Consider the following 19,130-nt stretch of genomic DNA (forward strand, 5'->3'; position numbering starts at 1 on the left):
TTTTAAGGACTATATTTTAGGAATCTTTTATCTATTAAGATTATACACATCTCACCATAGTCATTTAATGGGAGTGCCAATAAGCGCTTGCTGATTTTGTTAGAATTACATCTAAACATGCACATAAAGCACTTGTAATCATGATTAACATACCCATCTCACTAATCAAATCTTGCGAGCGCAAAGCGCGAGCTGAAAATTTAGGAAATTCAGACCTGAAGAGTGGCATTCTAAGGCTTGTTTGTAGGAATTCAAGAACACCTTACGTAGTTCACTAACCAAATGATGCGAGCGCGAAGCGCGAGCTGAACATTTTTTATATTCAGATCAGAAAACAGAGACATTTTAAGGACTCATTCTAGGAATTGATGGAGAGCAGACATCTTTCACCAATCCACTACTGCGAACGTAAGCACGGACAGGAAATGTTTTATATTAAGACCTTAAAATGGGACAATCACTTAAAGTATTCATGAAAAAGAAGCATACTATTGTTCATGTAAAAGAATAACTTGAAGTGCGAGGAAATATATTTGGTAGTTTGGTGTATATTGACTTGAAAACGGGAGGTTTTAGTATAACAGGATTATATATCTCGGTAAACAGACAATGGGAGCACCAGGAACAATGAAGACATATACATGTATGCCCTGAGCCAATTATGTTTCATTTATATGAAAAAAATGTTTCTTATGTAATGTAACATAACATAATTATGACATTATAATGAACATTAATGTCTTCTTTCCCACTACGTTTCTCTTCCTTTCTCCCTCTTTTCCTCCTTTTTTTTTAGTCAGCCGATGGGGGGGGGCATGGGGGCACGTGCCCCCCCCCTGTAATTACGCCACTGACTATAATCCTTATCATAATTATTATCATTATTATTGATATTGTCATTATCCTTATTAGTCATGATTACATCATATTACCAATAAATAATATTAATTTTCATCATTTCTCTTTGTTACATAATTATGTGATGATAATTGCAATTGATGGCACTGCTAAGTACACTTACTGCTTCTGCTACGGCTGACTGGTAGTATTTAGTGTCATTAGATGTACAGAACAATTGAAACATTTATAATTACTTTTATAAAACAAATGAAAGTACAAAATACAAAATGCCTTGAAAAAGCCTTGAAAATGCCTTGAAAATGCCTTGAAATTTCAAGGCTCAAAATCCTCAAGGCCAAGGCCAAGGCTTGAATGTTCAAGGCCAAGGCTTTGAAAAAATAGGCCTTAAGGCGCCTTAAGGCCAAGGCCGAGCATCAAGGCACTACAACACTGACACTAGCCGAGATTTTTTCCCCCCAATTCAATCTAGTACATGGGGAAATGAGATTTCAATCTAAACTCAATCCTATGCAAATTCACTTTGATTACATATATTTTCCATTTTCCAATATAGTCCACCAATACAACCACATTATTTTTCACGAAAATATCTCAGCCATATCACCGAAAGAACTTAGACAGGATAATTTTCCAGTAAATCAGGGAGCAACGCAAACATTTCATCAAGTTCTCTTTTTATTTCCCAGGAAAAAAAAAACACGTCTCGCTAGCTAGCGCTAGGCCTAAATACGGACAGCGCCATCTATCATGTTTGATAGATATAACAATGGATGACATTGCGAAGCTGCGATACTCGACGCGATGAGCCAATAGTAAAACTTACTTTAGAGTCATTCTCTTTCCTACAAGGTATGCTCGATGTATACCTCAATTATTTCAGCAGGTAAATTATCCAAGAGTTTTGGCCATTGATCGATTCATGTCCGTAAAAGTACTGCCTATAATTTGCACTGACACTGCAGTGATTACGGGGGGGGGGGGGGGGGGCACTCAAATGATTTTTTGGAGGATGTGTGCCTAACCAAACTCTGGAATGGGGGTCTAATGAACTGACTACAAGGGTATAATAAGGGGTCTTAGGAACTAAATATATACCACGTGGTGTGAAAAACAGGGTCTACGGAACAGGATCGCACCATATGTAGCGCTGTGCATGTGCTAGCCATGCATGGAGCTGCTACTAGTTATGTGTAGGAAGCTGCGAAGGCGTTCATGTGCATTGCTCACGCTTGACAATTTTGGCAGGGCTGGGGAACTGAGATGTCTTGAAACGGGGGTCCTGCAAGTGGGGCTGGGCGGCTTCTGAACTTACTTTTGTCATTCGAACTAGCTAGAAAACTGAAAATGAAAAAAAAAAAATTCTTTTGAACTCATGGTTTGCTGCAATTCCTGGTACCAAACATAAGGAGTGTGGTGGCCTTTAAAGAACCTAACAACATTTTCAATTCTAATCTCTCTGATGGAATTTATATTGTGTTCCAAATCTGTACAAGTTATAGTAATGTGATGTGAAAAATTATCATACTGTAAACGCTGTTATTTTCGCGGGATTAATTTTTCGTGCTTGGGCGGCTTCAAACATATTCGCGGGTTTTTAAATTCGCGATGCATACTCCATAATCACAAAGTCACTCCCTTCTTGCCATATCAGAATGGTTTTAATTAAAATTTCAGCAACGAAATTGTATTTTCTGATCATAATTTTAGCTCTAGGGCGGCATAATTCAACATTGTTTTGATCTAATCATGAGCTTTGTGACATTTAGCGCAACTTTTCTTCGCGGGGCGGACATCGGGAAAGGCAAAACGGAGGCGCTGCTAGCTGCTGGCCTGGTATAGACGGCCGAGCACCGGGTAAGGATCGGGGGACTACGGCTATTCGAAGTGCATGGGATCAATCAAACACGGGCGATCAACCCAACGTCTTCTCAAAAACTAAACAGATCTAAACACTCACCAATCAAACAGCAAAAGCAATTTATATTTCAACCAAAATCATGATTTAAATACCGATCTGCGACTGTTAAAAAATTATCGCATTGCTTTTAGAACAAATTCTCGCGATGCACATGATATTGGAGCTCAAGCTTGCTTGCGTAAATGCCGCCCTCTTTAGATCAAATTGTGCAATCTCTTTGCTAAAACGATACACGCAAGGGAACCACGGTTCAAAACTTGCATTAAAATAGATGCTCATAAATTTGCGTGTTTTTAAATTCGCGCTCGCCGATCTTGCCGCGAAATGCGCGAAAATTTTCACACTGCGAATATTTCCACTTTTACAGTACTTACCTTTCGCAATGACTCATACTGTTGCTGTTTTGATTCAGTTTTTAATTTTTTAGCAGCCTCAAAAAATTTCTTTACTTTTTCTTCTATTGTATCCACAGAATCTGTTATTCGAAAAAAAAGCAAAAGAATGAAAAGCTCAAACACAGAAAGCAGGCAAATTCATGATTTACACAAAAATATTCAAAATATAACTCAATGGATGCTATTTGTCATTAAATGTTAATAATCCAAGGAAATACTCTAAATATTTTCAATAAAATCTCAGTGTGAGGTGGTAGGTCTAAGTTGAAGGGTACATCTATGGGCAGCAAAATATGAACAAGTGGAGCACCTCTTGCAGTCTTGCCTGCATTTAGTGATTCAATGTAGTGCTCAGCAGTGCTGACGTTTAAAATGATAATTCTTCCCCAACAAGAGTGTCGCTAAGGCGAGCACATAATACGCCCACTTGTATCACAGAAAATGTAATCATTGGTCAAGCAAGAAAAGTGGAAGGTGGCAATTTCACCTTTGACTGTCTGACCTCAAAACCAATAGAATTCCTGGGATCCAAGCTAGTATCATACACACCAAGTTATATGAGCCTTGGTTAAGTTAAACCATGGACCTACATGTACCAGCATGGTTAAACTAAAGTTATCGCATTGACAAGGACTGCAGAAGGATAAGATGAAAACATGTCACTGTGACCTTTACCTTTGACCTTTTGACCTCAAAAGGCTTCCTGGGATTCATGCTAGTATATATGAGCATAGGTTAAGTTTAACTGATGTTGTCGCGTTTAAAAGGAAAAGTTAATGGACGTATAGACAGCGAGAGTGATACCATAATATGTCCCTTAGGACGGGCGTACCAAAAAATGTTACAATACATTTCAAGAGATATTTAAAGTTTACTTACTTTCAATTTGAAGATCCATTTCTCTCATTTCTGTGAATCTCTCCTTCAATTCTATAGGTAACTGCTCAATCACTAAAATTAATAATGAAAGAATGTTCAAATAATTGCTGATTAATGACAAATATATTTCATTTCAAATTTTCAACAAAATTACAAAGTAAAGCGAATCATAATAAAGCATAATGAAATGACATGGGTACCTTCTGGAAAGCATAGCTGATTTATGAATTTCCCTTTCATAAATTACTATAAGACATTTTTACACAAAATACAGAATTCAAGGCTCGACATTAGTGGTGGCCCGGTGGCCAAGGGCCACAAGAAATTCACCTCAGGCAACCATTATTGAAAAATGCTAAGTTTTGGGGAGACCAATAATTTCAAAGTACATGTAGTGCATGTTTTCTCCCGATTTTGCACACAGCGATCAACTTTCTACAGTTCAAATGGTAAGCCTGTTTGTCATGCGACATTTTCTCTGATCTACACACAAAGATTGCATAGTCACAAAGATACTACAAGGGAAGGGAAAGATTAGACACTTCGGCAATTTTTGAAATGCTCTTAAGGGCTCACAGGCCTAATTCATTTCCCATAGACTAGTGTGTTAAAGTGGCACTAAAAAAAGAATTCATAAAAAATGAGGAAATTTGAGGGTTGAATGTTTACCACCAGTGGATAGGAATAGGATAAATGTCTGACATTCCATATCTGACCAGAAAAGGGTACCCCGACCGGCTCATTTGAACTAGCACATCAATGATGTGGAGCTCATCTCGCATCTCACAACGAAATTTAACATAATTTTAATTCCAGCTCAGTTGACACTGTATGTGATTAGATTGGTGACATAAAATTGAGGATATACATGTAGAACTGAAAGCATTTTTTGTGATCTATGAATAGATTTCATATAAATCAAGCATAAATAACTTTCTAGTCAAAATTCTTAACTCTGTAGAACCTTGGTGAACCTCATGTAGCTCTTAGATGGAACAAAAATAATCAAAATCAATCAACAAATAAATAAGTAATTTTTGTGAGTTTTGAAAATATGAGTAAATTAGCATATTTAATGAATTTCAAAATTCTGTGTTGAAATTTTGTACCACCACCTCGAGCTATCATATAAAGCAAACAAAATTGAAATTGATCAACAAATGAAGAAGAAAAAACTTTTTTTGTGATTTATGAATAAATTGTGCATAAATTAGCGTAATAAATTTTCCAGACAAAATTTTGTGTACCTCATGCAGCTCTACCAGATGGAAGAAAAAAAATCAAAATCTGTCAACAAATAAAGAAGAGGCATTTTCTGTGATTTCTGAATAAATTTCGCATAAAAAAGCATAATTTTCTACTGAAAATTTCCAAATTCTGTGTAGAAGTTTGGTGAACCTCATGAAGTTCTACCAGATGGAAGAAAAAAAATCAAAACCGGTCAACAATTAAAGAAGAAAGAGCATTTAATGTGAATTTTTAATAATATGAATAAATTAATTTCACATAAATTAGCAAAAAAATTGTTCTAGTCAAAATTTCAAAATTCTGTTCAGAAGTTTTGCAAACCTCATGAAGCTCTACCAGATGGAAGAAAAAAAAATCAAATCGGTCAACATTTTATGTGAATTTAAAAAAAATTGCATAAATTACTTTCGCATTAATTAGCATAAAAATTGTTCTAGTCTAAATTTCAAAATTCTGTGTAGAAATTTGGTGCACCTCATGAAGCTCTACCGGATGGAAACAAAAATATCAAAATCGGTCAACAAATAAAGAAGAAGCATTTTTTGTGAATTTTGAAAAACACGCATAAATTAGCATGTTTAATGAATTTTAAAATTCTGTGTGAGAGTTTTGAATCCCACACCTAGTGCTATCATAAAAGCAAACAGAATTGAAATCAGACTTGAAATGGTGAAGAAGTAGTATTTTGAAATTGTGGACGGACGACAGACCACGGACGCCACCCCATGGCATAAGCTCATTTTGGCCCTTCGGGCCGGATGAGCTAAAAATAAATCAGCATTTATGAAGACTACCCCTGACGGGACTAAATTCATCACTTGAGAGAGTCAAATAACCCGCCAGTAAAAATATAGTTTTATAGTGGTGATATACATGTATCTTTCCAATCTGGAAAAAGTAAATTCAGTAGGTACCCTCCCTAGAATCAGTGTTAGATTGTCAGTCATATTCATTCATTTTTGTCAATCAGCAATATCAAATTTAAGAATTGAGCAATGGGTTGGCTTGAATGAATATCTATGGCCTGCCAGTTGTGATTAGGCCCGTGCAACCCTAAACGCTTGATAAATACCCATGGGGAAGGAAGCCCACTAGCTTTGAGCAAGTAACCCATTGCACATTGGCAAGCAGTTGTGTATAAAACATATGGGGAAATGAGAGAGGAGACTTTAGACAGGACTCAAAGGTGGGGCATGGAAATAATTCCATCTTTTATTACCCAGAATCCTCTGAAATATATTCATCTTTAAGAAAAAAAATTGAAGGAAAAAAGTTATAAAATGTAAAAATCATCTATTCTTTCAAACCTTCACCATTTCTCTCATATGTTTGTACACAACCATCTCGCGATGCGCAAAGTTAAAAAAAGGTTGTTTCTTACTCAACGCTGTAGGGCACTCTTACCGAGCATTTCATAATGTGGTTTACTTGTCTGATCTCCCCCTTGTGTACGTACCGCTATAGCATACAGTAGCTATTATCCAGCCGGTTGTGCGTGAAGCATTATGCATTATGCGCTGGCAGCCTATACAAACTCAGGGAGCTGCAATACGAAATGCTGCTGCGAAGAAATCTTCCACAGAACTTTGAAAATCTAAGTCAAAGTCACATTTTACACCAACACCAATAAGACCATGAAATGGCAGTATTGTGTATCAAACTTATAGTCTAAAGACCGAAAAAGAAATAAAAAATGTTGAGAGAAACTGAGGGGAAAAAATGAAGATTAGAGTACATCATTTATTGCCTGTTTTCTAACCGATTACGATCGATTACAATTACATGCCTATTGTAAAGCATTTTCCATGCATTCTTAAGTGTAAAAAATAAATTTTCATTACAAAAACCAGGGTTTTTTAAGGAAAAGGAGACCATAAAAAGGCATTTTTTAATATCATAATCATGGTACAAAAAGGGAAAGTTTTTTTTAAATATTGAGAGAAAAAGGAGAGAAATATAGAATAAAGGACATTATTTATTGCCTTTCTTAATTACTGATTACAGGCCTACTGAAGAGAGTTTTCCATGCAATTTTGGCTGAAAAAAAGTTTATCACAAAACAATCATGTTTTTTTTTAGGAAAACATTATTCAATTGATAGTAATTAAATAAATAATATTTAACAACCTTTACAAAGAAGATTTTTCAGAGAAACTTCCCAAATATACTCTCTATTTTTAGTAACCAACAAATAATTATACATCAAATATTCTATATAATTCTTGGTTAATTGGTAACTCTTATAAAAAAAGACGAAACATAATCAGTTTACTGAAGAAATTTTTTTGTTTCTTTGTATAAACCACACCCAATATTTTAAGATTACAATTACAAAGTCGGAAAAAAGGTGCGGTTTATACACCGGAAAATATGGTACATACAATTATCATGGCGACGATGACTCTGCCCACATTTTGCCTGTGGGTACCAAATTTGATAACAATAATATGATGCAGCAGCACGACTCTGCCGAACCTAAAATATTGTCCGGTATCACCTGTTGGGGAATACAATTAGATAGTAATCTGGATATATTTTATAGACCTAACCCTAAGACCCCCAACAAAAAATGATAGGCATCTTCGCTTCACCTCCTAATATTGATTCTGTGTGACAACTTTTGTGACAAACTGGAAAAAAAAGCAGAAGTTACAGGTTTTATCAAATTTTCCACAAAAATATGGTTACCATGCCTCCACCCACTCCAAAATCATTAGGCGGCTTTGCATTACCATAATGGACCTTCATGATAAATTTGAAGATAAGTGGAGATGAAATGCAGCCAGTAGAGCACTTACAAGGAAATCTCTGCTTTTTCCACAAAAACTCATTACCATGGCAACGATGTCTCTGCCCAAACCAAAATCAATACGTGACTTTGCTGAATGGACCTTCATGCCACATTTGAAGCTGATCTGAGAATTAATGCAGCTGGTATAGCACTCACAAGACATCTCTGCTATTTCCACAAAAACTCTTGTTACCATAGCAACGATGTCTCCGCCCACACCAAAATCAATAGGAGGTTTTGCTTTACCATAATGGACCTTCATGCCACATTTGAAACTGATCGGAGAAGAAATGCAGTTGGTAGAGCGCTCGCAAGGACATCTCTGCTATTTCCATAAAAACTTGTTACCATGGAAACCATGTCTCTGCCCACTGCAAAATCCATAGTCAGCTTTGCATAATGGACCTTCATGCCACATTTGAAGATTATCGCAGAAGTAATGCAGCTGGTATAGCACTCACAAGACATCTCTGCTACATGTATTTCCACAAAAACTCTTGTTACCATGGCAACAATGTCTCCGCCAACACCAAAATCGATAAATGGCTTTACATTCAACCTTCATGCCAAATTTGAAGATGATCAGAGAAGAAATGCAACTGATAAAGCGCACACAAGGAAATCTCTGAGGCAGCGCAATGAGCAGAGTTCGGAGGATCCAATTAAAACACTCCTGCCCTTGACTTCTTTTTCTCCGCCGCCGTCACTCATTCTTTCTTTCTTGTATCCACAGTCCCGTAATTCCCCCTCTCTCCCTTCCCTTCTCCTCTATGCCGATCAGGATGTTTTTCTCTCCCCCTCCCTTTCTCTGCCCCCCCCCTCTCTGACTGGATGTGTCTCTATATTGTCTGTCTGTACCCCCTCTATCTCCCCATGTCTCTTTCACTCTCTCCCCCTCCCAATAAACTCTCAACTTTTATGCAAACAAAGCACATGGTGTGGTCTAGACCTGCCCTTTGTTCAGAGTGGCTCAGTATTAGAGGGGTCAACTCCAGTTGTGGATTGTGCAATCAAAGACATGCATGTTTCCTGTGTTATGACTCGAACCATAGAGGCAGATAATGTGTGAAAATAATGCAGTATAGATAAAATTAATCTGGTTGTGAATGTATACATTACATGAAAGATTATAAATGAAGGAATAAAATGAAATGATAGAGATAATTGAGTTGGTCTGATTTTTCCAACTCTTTCAATCTAGCCCACCCCCACTCCGTCTCTCGATCAACTAACTTTCCTCTCTCTTCTTTCTCCAACCTTTCTTTTGCTACTGTTGCCCCCACCCCTTCTTCTGTGGATTGTTTATCAACATTCAATAAAGCCATTCCCTTATTCAGGGTTCAAATAGGGGTCAATGATCAAGTGCATGTAATTCAATTCCAGTTGTGGATTGCGCAATAAATTCATGGTACAATCAAATTGAGCTTCATACCCTAGCACACTTAATGTAGTTTTACTATTTATGACTTTATGTATATATAAACAAGGCAAAAGCCATTTTGTGTCTCGCCCACTGATGAAAATAACCAGAAATATCGTGATTTGCGAGGGCACGCAACAGAATTGTCATAAGAGCCTTGCACATAAACTTTAACGTGGACCAAAAAATGACCTTTACCCTTATCATGTGACCTCCGCCTGCAGCATAACATGCAGTTCCCCCAAGTCCATCTACCATCCAAGTTTGGTTGAAAAGTGACTTACGGTTGCAGAGTTAGGTGTCATAAGAGAGTCTTGCATGTAAACTTTAACGTTGACCTGAAAATGACCTTTCACCTTATCATGTGACCTCCGACTGCAGCATAAGATGCAGGTCCCCAAGTCCATCTACCATCCAAGTTTGGTTAAAAAGTGACTTACGGTTGCAGAGTTTGGTCAATCCATGTCAAATCAACCAATGCTTGTCACCCGACCCTCTTCGCATTTCGCATTTCAATACTTGGAAATAATTTCAAGGTCAAATGATATGGTTTTGAGTTCAGTCTGATTTATTGATTTTTCATGATTTTCAGCTGTATTTTCAAGGTTATTGTCTTGAAAGAATAGTTCCTTGATCTGTAGATACTCTAAGAACTCATTACAGACTACCAATACTGCAAATATCAGCCTGATCAGGTATTCTCTCTTTGAGAAAATCCAATTTGAAATGTGTTGCAAAGTACATGTACACGTGTGATTTGAATATGCTACTTATGAAGCACAAATAGCTATATTTGGAACAATTTCAAGGTCGAATGATAAGGTTTTGAGTTCAAATATTTTATGTAGCTTAAAGTAGACCAAAAGTGGAACATGATTTGCAATTATCAGCATGAGCTCATAATCTAAGATGGAATAACACACAATGAAAAGTGGGTAAAAACACTTGATTACTAATGAAAATTGTATGATTTATTGATTTTCATGATTTTCAGCTGTATTTTCAAGGTCATTGTCATGAGAGAATAGGTACTTAATCTGTAGATCCTCCAAGAACTCATTACAGACTACCAATACTGCAAATATCAGCCTGATCAGGTATTCTCTCTATGAGAAAATCCATTTTGAAATGTGTTGCAAAGTGCAATGTACTCGCGCAATTTGAATATGCTACTTACGAAGCAATAATCAGCTATATTTGGAATAATTTCAAGGTCAAATGATATAGTTTTGAGTTCAAATATTTTATGTTGCTTAAAGTAGAACAAAAGTTGAACATGTCTTTCAAGTTTTGGCTTAAGCTCACCCTTTGTATTGAAATGACACCCATTTGAAAGTCAATGTAAACACCATTTGAATGCCATATGATTCTGGAAAATTAGCCAATTTACTGTTTTTATTGAATTTTAGGTGTGTTTTCAAGGTCATTACCAACAACAAAAACTATTTCTGAAGATATATCCTTTTAATACCAATTACAGACTATCATCACAGAAGATATCAATGTCTTTTGGCATTTCATCTTTGAGTTATCACAATTTGAAAAGTGTTGAAAAGCATGTATGTGTCATTAACGTCAAATTTAGGGTGTTTACGACCATTTTGGAATGCGCAAATCAGCCCCTAAACATTCCGGTAGCAAAATTTCTCAAGTAACACTTAAAAATATGGGTAAATGTCTATCAAAACACAGAAATTGGTCCCCCTCCTCGATGGGACGGGAGGTGATCCGTGACCTTGAACTTGGCATCTTTTGAAAAAAATCCAACTTTGAGGGCGCCCTACAGGAAAACGACGCACACTCTTGGGTCAATTTTTTGTAATTCTGTTGAGTATATGAAAGTCCATAAATGTGCATAATATTTGGTTCTAAGCTAATTTAGTTTTGGATTTATGAGCCTCCAAACATGCTTCTGAAATCATTGACACGGATGCTTAACGCCATTTTCGGTGACCTCTTGTGCGAAATCCGGTTGACAGGTCCGCGCTACAGTATACTCTGCATGTTTAGACCAAAAAGTTCTTTCGATTTACTTAAAATGAAGACTGTAATCAATCAAACTTTGCTGCAGTAGTCAATCAAAAATAGGCAATTTTATTTAAAATAATTTCTTTGAGTGCGCATTGGTTGCTATGGGAGGCCGTATCTTAGCAACCATTTGACCTTGGGGCAAAATATTTCAGATTTTTCCGTCAGACACTTGGGGCAACATTTGATGCGAGTTTAACGAAAATCGAAGAGGGTCGGGTGACAAATTGTCTGAAAATTGGTTGATTTGATGTGGATTGACCCAGTTAGGTGTCATAAGAGTCTTACATTAACGTTGACCTAAAAATGACCTTTGACCTTACCATGTGACCTCCGACTGCAGCATAAGATGCAGTTCCCCCAAGTCCATCTACCATCCAAGTTTGGTTGAAGAGTGACGCACAGTTGCAGAGTTAGGTGTCATAAGAGAGTCTTGCATGTAAACTTTAAAGTTGACCTGAAAATGACCTTTGACCTTACCATGTGACCTCCGACTGCAGCATAAGATGCAGGTCCCCCAAGTCCATCTACCATCCAAGTTTGGTTGAAAAGTGACTTACGGTTGCAGAGTTAGGTGTCATATGAGAGTCTTGCATGTAAACTTTAACGTTGACCTGAAAATGACCTTTGACCTTACCATGTGACCTCCGACTGCAGCATAAGATGCAGGTCCCCCAAGTCCATCTACCATCCAAGTTTGGTTGAAAAGCAATTTATGGTTGTGGAGTTATGTGTCATTAAATTTGTGATGGACGGACGACAGACGGACGACATTTGGATCCCTGAATCTTGCCTTCACCTCTGGTGGGCGAGACAAAAAGGAAACAACAAGCTTACCTTCTCAACAGTATTTCGATTTGGATGTAGCCAGGCATTATCACTGACATGATGTATGCATTATGTTTTCAAGTTCTGATGTCTTGTTGATTAAAAGAATAACCAGGTAAACTTGCCATTTCCAATTACTGTAATAACCAATTTTGTTGGTCCTTCTCAGCTGCACACCCAATCAAGCTGCAGTGCTGCACCCAATTCATATTTCCATTAATGCTGCCAATGGTTAAACATTGGCAGCATTGATGGAAATCATCATCATGGAATTATGAATTTGGTGCAGCACTGCAGCTTGATTGGGTGTGCCTTAACAGCATCATTGATCTGCTCAGCTGGATATGTTACTCAATAGCTACTCATTCAACTGCTCATCACTACATGTATATCACTCAGGGCTGATATCAATATTCAAAGTTGAAAAAAAAACTAAAAAATAAACAAGCCTGGACATTCATACATGGTGAGCACCTTTCTTTAATATCATATATGTGATCTTTGAGTCTATTTGAACAAATCCTCAACCAAGATGCAAACTTACATGTATACAGTAATTACAGTTAAAAATTTCTGAGTTTTTTAGGCGTCACAGTGAGTCTCGAAATGTCAAAAGGTAATTGCTGATATGCAATAAAAAAAAGTAGCCCCATGAATTAGAAAATAGCCCCAAGATAGATATTCAGTGGTAGCCTAATGTAAAAAAAAAAGTAGCCCCTAAAAAAAATTAATTCCTACCCTGTATTAAACAATGCTAATTCCACATGTTCAGGGAGGAATTAAATTCACTATTTCACTTGACAATGAGGAGAAAATCTGACTATTTCACATTTCATATAATAAATTACAAAAGAAATAGTGAGTGGATGACATCATCAGTCTTCTTCATTTGCATACAAAACAGGATGTGCATATTCTGTTTTGTGAAATTAAGCAAAACTTTTATGTCATAACTCTCTCATTTTACATCCGATTTTGATGAAATTTTTAGTGTTATGCTTGTTGGATTTTTATCTTTATATTCAAATCAACTTTTTGTTGGGGTGGACTTGTCCTTTAACAATCAAAATCAGCAGAATAAAGGAAGAAACTGACTCTGTTTTATTGAGCAATTCCGAATGCAAATCCAGCACTCTGCCGAAGTGCCGAGCGGAGCAAACTGTTCATTCATTGCAATGCAAAAATCTACGTTCAGATGTCCGCACGCACGAGTGAAGTGCCTACTTGACTGAGTGAGGTGAACGAACCGGAAGTCTCAACAATCTTGTTATTTTTGGTGGGGGTGCATCAGCGAAAAAAATACACAGGGGCAGCGGGCGAATTCGCCCCGGAAATGCCTACATGTAAAGTCGCCCTCAAAATCATGCTTTCGGGCTCGACATCAAATCTTATTGTCGCCCCTGAAATTATTGCCGAGTGATAACAACTCAGCAGCCCACGAGCGCCATATGCTCGAGCTCCGCTTACCATTTAAAAATAATAAAAAATACGAACTCAAAACAATGAACAAGCCTTGGAAATATAGCGAGGAGCCGTTTCAAATTCTGAAGTTGCGTCAATTTTTCCTGTACGTTTTTCCATACACATGGTATGAAAAAAAAATCAACGCAACGGTCGTGAAACGGTCGCATGTATAGGGGTCCATTATGGCTACCATCATGTGCAATTTCTAATGCACGTTTTCCCCTACAGATATCACAATTCACACGGGTCGTGTGGTCCAGTGGTAACAGCATTGGACTCATAATCGCAAGGTTGTGAGTTCGAATCCCAACTCTGCCATTGTCTCCACTTTGATAAAAAGGCCTGAGAGTGATATCTGTAGTCTATAACGTCAGCCATTATGACTGATTAACCTAGACGTAAAATGTTTCACAGGTAATTGGTTATATATAGTGTTGTTATCTAGAAAAAAAATCCCGGTCCGAAACCGTCCCAGCAACTTCAAAATTTTCTTATCGGGATCCCGGCTCGTCCCGAATCCCGAAACGTATCTCCACGCACAAATGCAATCCAAAACTGTATACCTACATTTCCAGCCTTAAATACGGTACGACACTGCGCACTGGCGGTGCACCAGACAGTCAAAGTGTGCATGCCACCACCGCAAATTGTAAACATTCACTCAAAACGTGGGGAAAATAATGAGACAGTCAAAGCGTGCCACCACCGCAAACTGTAAACATTAATGACCACTGACATGACCCGAATTATGTTTGAGTCGATCCAGCTGCTGATCTGACAGTCCAATAACACACGTGTCGGTGCCACTGATCTGTGGTCGGTGTGCACGTGGTTGACAGTTATAAGCAAATTGCGTAATGTCTTGTCAGTGCGCCTGTAGCTGTGGCCCTAGCGAGCCCGGAATATGGATTAACTTTCAGTTTCACTCTCTCTCCCTCTCTCGTAACTCTGAACAGTATGATATGATATCACCAAGGAGATATCTCCTTGATATCACTACTACTGAGAAAAGTGAATACTATCTTATCAGAGAAGCTTATTTGGAAATTTACACAAGATTAGTCCCGGCGGCCGGCACTTCGCATCAAAACAACAAACTCATTTTTTCTTTAATCATGAATTACTTTCGATCAAGATAACATCATTTGAATAGATACTCAGACTAATCACAGTAAAAAAAAATATTTTGAACAACTATTTAAATATTAAGAAACATTGTTTAAGCCAGTCAATATACAACTATTTTTTAATCTATTAAACCAATAGAAATTTTTTAAAACTTTAAACAGTTTGTTTTTAAATATTTTTTGCAATTTCCAACGATATCATTTAAAACTGTTAATATCATTGGAAATTTGTTTGATGCATTTTAACATATAGGGTATGATATGACTTTCAAAACAATGTTGTTTCAAAGTTTAAACAACGCCACTTTAAACATCGCCAATTCTAACAGCGTTTTGGTACAATTTTATAATTTAAGTCGAAATATATCTAGGAGAAATGATTTGACCGACTGGTTTGCAATTGTAAACATCAAGTCAACACTATCAACCATTGACGGCTGTCGATGACAGATGGTCCCCAGTCGTGAACGACCAAGCACTTCCCGTAATCCCCCCCTTCTCTCTCTCTCTCTCTCTCTCCCGGCTCTAACCAGCTGAAGCATGGTGCGCATTCGTCTAGTTGTTATTTGCAAACCTTTTCGCAAAAAAATACCCCAACAAATACAATCATCACAAAATTAATGTCGACTTTTTTTAAATGACTAAATTTGCAAATACTCATAGATCATCATCGTCAATTGTTAGTAAATCATTTCATGATAAATTCACTAGTCCATACATATCGTAGCAGATTCAACTCGAAAGTATGGGGTAAATGAATGACTCGGTAAAACGAACTGAGGCGAAAGAGGTCTGTACATGAGACTATACAGTAGACGATTGTTGTCTGCGTAGATCTCTCAGAGCCGTGTGCAAAGCTAGATTGCGTGCATGCTCATGCGATCGACGAGTACAGATAGCTATGTAATTGCATAATATTTCGAGGTGCATGTGCACACAGCCAGTTGAAACTAAATTGTTCTCTCGTATTTTGTAAGTACAATTACTAATTAGGGAAATATTACAACATGAATTTGGCCATTATTGATTTTATTTTCCTGCCGGGATACGGTCTAAGTTGATTGATCCCGGAACCGTCTCGGAGCCTCAGACCGCCGGGAATTCATCCCGATCCCGGACCGACTGACAACACTAGTTATATACCAGCTTGGCGTTTACCAGCAAAATGCTGTCCTGACGAGTTCCTGCGGGAGTTACCACAAACAGAAACAGAATTTCTGTGATAAAATAATTCAAATTACACAGGAAAGAAATCACAGAGTTTAGTAACCTTGCATTGGTGAGTTGTCATTCGGCTTTGCTTTTCAAAACGGTCAAGTAACATCCATAACTTATTTTTTTGGCTAATTATAACTTAAAAATCATTTATTTTTCTAGGGGATGAGGTAAAAATATCAGACAATAAATCTTCAAACGAAGCTCCATCTATTTTACTAGGCCGGCGGGAGGCTCACAAACGTATTGCACTGGCACTTGTATTAGCTAGCCAGTCTGAGCTCTGTCTCTCTGCCAGAGCTCTGGGGGACAATTTGATCAGTAAAGGCCTCAAGGCTCAATGATGGTGATTTTCTGTTTCAGACAGAGTTTACATTTGGGGTATATTATTCAAAACTGCCAATAAAGTTTGATGATTTCTTCATTGTCATGTATATTTAAGTTATTAAGGAGTTCATTCTCACCAAAATTTAGACTCCCCCTTAGAGAAATGCAATTTTCGTAGAGATCTGCATTTTCAAAGAAGTTCAGGAAAAGTTAGGGTATGTGGGCCTTTATTACAAGGCTGAGTACAGGTTGTTGTAGGGTCATTCCATCTAGATTCACCCAGTGGTTGCACCCGTCTGTCTCAGAATTCATTGTAATTTGGTACACAAAAAATTCCCCATGGCCCAAGCACAAAACAAAAACAAACTTGTGGAATGGGCAATTCCACATGGGAGAGGGTAAAAACAGTATAATTCAAAATTAATAATATGCATCTGAACGTGAATGTCCTTTTTACACAAAACCTTATATTTTAAGGAACTGAAAACCTTTTTCAAATATCTGTTACGGTTTTTGCGGAGCAATCTTTTGAATTTGATGACCATTTTCAATTAGAGAACATGTATTTTACATTTTTTTTGATAAATTTGATAACTAAAAAAATATTTTACAATTTCGGTTCAAAATCATCTAATGTTGTGTGTGAAGGTGTAATAATTACCAGTAGCAAATGTCTTTGTCATGGGTATTTTCAAATTTCTCAAAGAAAATTTTGCAATCTACTACAAAAACGGATGTAATTCCGTTACCATGAAACTGAAAAGTTTTTCCTATGAACTAAATACTTGCTTGAATTTTATATAATTCTGAATTCTCTGATTTCATGTGACTTGCTAAAGACTGAGCAACATTGTTTTGAAATATCATTTCTAATTCTGCTGTAACTGTGGTAACGGAATTACATGGTAACGGAATTACCATTATCATATCTTTAAAGGGGTGTGCGTTAGCCAATTTTGTTCCAATGGCATGTTGATATCTTAGCTGTAGATCACAGTTACAAACATTAAAAGCCTTCTGATTAGTAATTACACCAGAGATGCCAACTTTTGGAAATCAGAATTAGGGAGGATTTGCAACCGCCACCAAATTATGTGCGCTTAGCGCACATCTCGAGCGCATAGCGCTCGACCCTTGCGGCCGGGGTCCAGGGCCCGCCTTAAGGCCCTGGAAGCTCTGGGTTTTTAGATGCTCTCTGGTGCAATCTGACCCTTATTTTGAGGCATTTCACATGTTTTGAAATAAACATTGTTCCCACTTTTTTAACATTAAAAATATCAAATATGCATTTTCACATGTAAATAAAAAATGAAGGGACAAAAAAAGTCATACATAAGTACCTGTCCAACAACAATAATCAACAAGGATGAATTATCACTATCAGCTATAGGCAGGTTATGTTCCACTATAAATCCAGTAAAGAAAAACTCAGCGCTGGTCCCTTGCTTGGTCAAATAAAGACAACAGGGTACTAGTGGAGCTCGAAGATCATGAAGATCTTGTCATCGCAATGTCCGTAGGCCCATAGAGCTATCCATGGTATGGTAGGCCTATGCCTGCCGTTTGCTACCGAACGAAAGTGCTTCCGAATCACGACCTCCATGCTAAACTGAAATGTCCACGCTGCAAATTGAGCAAAATGTATGGTAAATTCCTCTTTCTGACTTCCGAACACACAGGTACTGGAGACTATATTCAATCTCATACTTCTGAGACCATTTCTTGGTCTTCTTTTGTTGATTTTCCGCCATTTTGTGTCAATATCAACCCATCAATACGCCGAAATCACACAACGATATTCCACCGCACGACTCGACAAATCCAGTGGCCGCGAGCGCACACGCCTCGCGAAGCTAGCCGGGCCTACCGGCCTGGTGCACAGTGGATTCCCGTTGGGCATATCACATGCACCAGCTTTTCGCTGCTCCTTATTTGTCTACTTTTCAAACAGAATTTAGTAGCAGCGAACGTAATTGAGTTATTACATGCTAAAGTTAGCAGAAGATAGTATGTCCTTCCAATCCAATTTGATCAATGCAAAAAAATCGTAATTTCGGGAGGATAAGGATGGTAATCGTAAGGGCGGAAGTTGGGATGAATTTTCGGGAGCCTCCCGATGAAATCGGGAGGGTTGGCATCTCTGATTACACTCCAAATCAGGATGAAATTATACAATTACTTGACAACAGGTCCCATTCAATATGGCCTGAGTATAACATTCAGAGAAAGGGCAAGATAATGTACATTAGCATCAATAAAGTATATTGATGGAGCATACAATGTAGGTGAATGCCTTACAAAGGATTAATGGGCAATCAATTCTTGGGGAGGAGTAGAAAAATGATTATGCAGGATGATCTTAACAAAATTCTCATTCAGATTGATTTTGCAAAAAATGTCATTACCAAATACCAGTTCTAATGAGATCCAAAATACTGAACGCACAATCACGAAGTGACCATGTTCACTGTGTGTGCCTTGGAAAAGAATGGCAATCCTTTTTTTTTTGTAATTGCCTCTGATCAATTCACCCTCAACAGACTTAATGAACTTTTCAGTAAAAGAAATTCCGGGACGGCTGGGAGTATTTCTCTGCTTCAAAGAAATGGGTATAGTTTTCAAAAGGGAC

At 37.6% G+C, this 19,130-nt stretch overlaps 1 protein-coding gene across 1 annotated transcript in view; it reads right to left on the reverse strand.

The window, feature by feature from the left end:
* LOC121410298 (inhibitor of growth protein 3-like) overlaps positions 1-19,130 on the reverse strand; it is a 57,384-nt gene that overhangs the window by 28,022 nt on the left and 10,232 nt on the right. The window contains exons 2-3 of the mRNA XM_041602292.1: positions 4,054-4,125; positions 3,154-3,254 (exon numbers count right to left, since the gene is read on the reverse strand). Coding sequence (XP_041458226.1) covers positions 3,154-3,254; positions 4,054-4,125 — 173 coding nt within the window. The remainder of the gene's footprint in view (positions 1-3,153; positions 3,255-4,053; positions 4,126-19,130) is intronic.

This window comes from Lytechinus variegatus, chromosome 3 (assembly GCF_018143015.1).
Source record: "Lytechinus variegatus isolate NC3 chromosome 3, Lvar_3.0, whole genome shotgun sequence".
NCBI classification, from domain to species: domain Eukaryota; kingdom Metazoa; phylum Echinodermata; class Echinoidea; order Temnopleuroida; family Toxopneustidae; genus Lytechinus; species Lytechinus variegatus.